The sequence below is a fragment of the Limulus polyphemus genome, unplaced genomic scaffold (genome assembly GCF_000517525.1).
Source record: "Limulus polyphemus unplaced genomic scaffold, Limulus_polyphemus-2.1.2 Scaffold545, whole genome shotgun sequence".
Lineage (NCBI taxonomy): Eukaryota > Metazoa > Arthropoda > Merostomata > Xiphosura > Limulidae > Limulus > Limulus polyphemus.
This window is the reverse complement of record NW_013666155.1, coordinates 97,982-102,708: the sequence shown is the minus strand read 5'-3', so window position 1 is coordinate 102,708 and position 4,727 is coordinate 97,982. Positions and strand designations below refer to the sequence as shown.

The window sequence follows — 4,727 nt, the reverse complement described above, 5'->3', positions numbered from 1 at the left end:
CAGCTTTCTGCTACACCTCCTTGAGTGAGTTAGAGACATTGTTGGTACTGGCTGGGACAGAAAACATCAGGGTAGCCTTTGATAGTGTTGGAATGCTGCATTGCCCAGATTTGTTTGCAGATGGGTTTTCTTCAGTAAAGCCCAAGCTGGATGTGAGATGCTCACTAGTGCAGAATTATATAGCCTATGGACAGCCACAGTTGTTTTCCTTCTTGTGACTAGTTTAGAGTTAACATTTTGAACCTCATAATGATGGATATTTTCTCAGTGAGAGTGAGAATACTCCTCACTCTCAGGTAGTGTCCATTGATGGGTATGCTTTCCCATGTAACCTTTGCAGGTCATTTGCATTGGCACCTAGGCTCTGAGAGAGACTACCCTTCAAAACTTAAAATTGGGTAGATTAGCAGCTGTTTTACAGGCCATGCAAACTCAAAGTGAGGCATTGCACTACCTGCTTCAGAGTCTACTTGTTCCAAGCAATGGCCTGCTTGATATGCCTGATGAAACGGTCCTAGTCCTCTTTCGCTGTTCTCGTAGAAGCCGGAGGTAAAATCTGCTTCAACTCTCTCTCACAAATGTTTGTGATCTGGGCAAACTCAAACTCATGGGTTATGTCAGGTCTAGAAAACGCATTATATACCCAAATGTCATTCATAGTTGTATTAACCAGTTTTTCTTTTGTTTCTTTTTTAATTAACTGGAAATTTGTCATTAACCTATAATGATATTATGTAAATAAGGAAAATTTACTTTTTATGGAATTTTAGTAAAGCTGTTTTAAACTGTTTTCGATATGCAGACATTGTTCATAGAGATTTGAAGATGGTAGAATATTCTTCTAAGCAAAAATCCAACAGATGACAGTGATGACGTTTACATTAAAGTAAGAAGAAATATTATAATATTTTCCTGATAATTTTATTATTAATTCCTAGAACAATAGCATTACTTATAACAACATAATTTTTAAGACTCGGTAATTTATGATAATTTAGTGGGAGTACAAACTTGTTTGCATAGTAATGCATTATTCCCAGAGTTTTTACTATATGCAACCCTGTTATTATTTTCTTAATTAGTCTCGTGCATATACCTTAGCAACACTATATTATCACATTTCAAAAAATATTATTAATTTTTCTTTAGGTAACAGACTTTAGTTTAGCTGTTGTAAAAGGTGGAGCTGGACAAGAAAACATGCTACAGGATTCCTGTGGGACTCCGGTATATATGGGTAACCCACATCATCTTGTTAGACAAAGTGTGAAAAAAACAGAATCTTTATTATCATTACATCTTTAAAAATGTATCCATAGTAATGTAAGGCTGAATTATTAAAGACAGTGTGAAAAAACAGAATCTTTATTATCATTACATCTTTAAAAATGTATCTATAGTAATGTAAAGCTGAATTATTAAAGACAAAGTGTGAAAAAAAAAGAATCTTTATTATCATTACATCTTTAAAAATGTATCCATAGTAATGTAAAGCTGAATTATTAAAGACAGTGTGAAAAAACAGAATCTTTATTATCATTACATCTTTTAAAAGTGTATTTATAGTAATGTAAAGCAGAATTATTAAAGACAGTGTGAAAAAAACAGAATCTTTATTATCATTACATCCTTTAAAAATGTATCTATAGTAATGTAAAGCAGAATTATTAAAGACAGTGTGAAAAAAACAGAATCTTTATTATCATTACATCTTTTAAAAATGTATCTATAGTAATGTAAAGCTGAATTATTAAAGACAGTGTGAAAAAAACAGAATCTTTATGATCATTACATCTTTTAAAAATGTATCTATAGTAATGTAAAGCTGAATTATTAAGGACAGTCAACAATTACGTTCTTATAATTTGTTTGAAGTTAAGCACAAAGCTATACAATGAGCTATCTGTGCTCTGGCCACCACGGGTATCGAAACCCGGTTTCTAGCGTTGTAGATCCGTAGATCCGGGGGGGCTGAAAGTAAGAGATAGTACGATACAGATCATCAAATGCTATATTTGTTTGTACTTATTTAAGTGATTATCTTTAGGATTTAGTTTCACATTTTAAAAATCTCTGGTATGAAAAACTTCAATTTTTATATACTTAATTTAAGCGGCAATAAATTATTTTTAATTGTTATTAATTGAATGGAGATCTGGTAAGTTTTAAGGCAACCTACCGGATAAACATTGGTTCTATGAGAACTTTTATAAATGTTTTAAAAACTTATAATTCAATTTTGATTTTATTTTTTTTTAGCTCCGGAACTCTGGGACAAGAAGTCTTACAGCCAGCAATGCGACGTTTGGTCAATGGGAATTATCATGTATTGGCTGTAGGCATCTAAGTGTTTTGAATTATTGAACATAGATAATCATTTTATGAGACCTAAAAGTTCTATCTATGTTGTTAAGGGAACATATTGTTAGGGTTACTCGACTTTCACAAATTTTTATAGCAACATCTGCATGTATTTATATGTATTTAACACATGCCGTATTATAGATATAAAGTACAAACATTAGGATCTTCTTTTGAACTACTATAGAAATATTAGGGACAAAATTAAAAAAATATGTTGGTATATCGGTAAGCTACTTTAAAGCACTGGGGGGGACTTGGGCAAAGTATAAACTAGAGGATCTCCTTGCTTTTAAGAAAATACCAGCCAATTTGATAAACTAAATTTATTAGTGATGAAAAAATAAGGAAATAAAAAAGGAAAAATATATTTAAAAACCGGTTTATTATTATTATTTTATGATACACTTTATATTTTATTAGTTATTATTATACTTGCATGCGCAATGGGCCCCTGACAGCGGTGAAACCTGGCCAACTATCCCTTTTGCCCATTGGATAAAACGGTCATAACCAATAGTGCCATGAAAGTCAATGTAAAAAACAAACAAAAAACCCTTTTTAAAGAAAATAATTAAAATTACTAATTAAATAACTAGTAGAACAACTTACTAGTTTTGAATACTGTATATGCATGTTTATGTAAACATAAACAATTCAATCTTATTAATATATATAAGCAAATATAATTTTTTTGTTATGACTCTTCTTCTTTAGGTTTAGTTTATCTTCTTTGATTGTTTTTTTGACATTTCTAATTGTTATTTTTTGTTTTATTTTTGCTTTAACCTTGACAGGTTATGTGGCTCACCACCGTTTATAGCGCCTCATACAGATGCTTTGTCAACCTTGATCAAACAAGCCAAGTTGAATTTTGGAAGTCCTTCCTGGAAAGATGTGTCAGAAAACGGTAAGAGATATAGATTTAGAACGCAGCTGTCAGTTACATTTATGTTAAAATTCAGCGTATAGCATAAACAACGCTTTGCGGTTGCAATTTTACTTTTCCCGAAAGGGGACCGAAGGCCGCCTGGAGATGTCAACTATTGTAATCTCTCGCACCACTATACAGTAGTGTGTTGTGTCAGTCAGTCAGTAGACACAAAATGGCGTCATATAAAGGACGCTTATCGTTGAAATTTGTACTGTCGTGACGTCAGGAAAACGTGTGCATGCCATGAATAACGAGAAGAATTATGCTCTCTGTAGGCGTGACATATGAAGTTGAAAAGCAAAAAAATAAAATATTTGTTACTCTTAATTTTGGCTTTATTTACTTTTCAAACAGAACACCGCATGGGGATGAATCTCCGAGATTTTCATAGGGTGAATAGAGAAATTTAGTTTCTGTTCATGGTACTTGTTTCTTAGATACGTGTACATTTAGTGCATCGTCGAAATGGAAACCTAGAAGTCCCTGTACGAAAATCATATTAGTTCTGCACACCCCTTAAAATACTCTGAAAAGTTGCAATATACTATATGTAAACAAATATTTTTAATAGCTATTTTGCACCATATAATATCAGGCAGACATAATTTCATTTGAATCTCTCAGTTTAATCATCGCATTGAACTGACTAAAGGTATGTAGGTGTGAATAAATAGCCACAACTTTCTGAACCATATTTAGTTGCCCCATCGTAAATAAAGTTATGAAGGATGCATCCTGGCCCAAACGTTGTTTTGCACCATGTCATTTGCCTTGTCAGTACGGTATAGAGAAAATGGACCTCTGGCAATTCAGTACATTTGGATTCGTTATAATTGTGCTAGAAATATTCGTTGTTAACCAAATAGTATATAGGATGACTCGGGGAATTAATGTTTATTGTGGTCCTCGAAGCCGCTCTGTCGACTCTCCTGTCGTGTCCGTTTCAACTGTCTCATCAGGAGTATTTTCATTTTGTATAAAATTCATGTAAAAATCATAGACTTAACATACATGTGACTAAAATAGAATTTCTGGTGACCTTAGCCCAGAGAAAGTTACAAAACTGTTTTGTTTTCTCAATTATTCAAAATACAAATATTATACAAAATGCATTAAGTTATGATCATGTTGAAAATAGTTATAACAGTACAATATTAATGTCTCATTATTAACGTTTTTTAAAACAATAGCAAAATAAACTTTATGCCAAAAGACATCTTTCACGTGAGATTGATTTTTCAAATGTCAGTCATTTTGTATCGAAAACATATAAACATGGTCATATCCTTTAGTCAGACGTTTATGATTTATAAACATGGCCATAGCCTATAGTCAGACGTTTACGATTTATAAAGTGGTCATATCCTATAGTCAGAGCCTATTAGTGGTTCACCAGTAAGCTTGATCGCTTATAACGCTAAAAATTAGGTTC

General features: G+C 32.4%; 1 protein-coding gene across 1 annotated transcript in view; it reads left to right on the top strand.

Annotated features, from left to right (window-relative positions):
• The window catches only part of LOC106459002 (serine/threonine-protein kinase 33-like), a 26,266-nt gene that overhangs the window by 1,209 nt on the left and 20,330 nt on the right, over positions 1–4,727 (top strand). The window contains exons 2-5 of the mRNA XM_022385377.1: positions 4–152; positions 1,150–1,264; positions 2,260–2,335; positions 3,159–3,271. Of these exons, the coding sequence (XP_022241085.1) occupies positions 4–152; positions 1,150–1,264; positions 2,260–2,335; positions 3,159–3,271 (453 nt within the window). The remainder of the gene's footprint in view (positions 1–3; positions 153–1,149; positions 1,265–2,259; positions 2,336–3,158; positions 3,272–4,727) is intronic.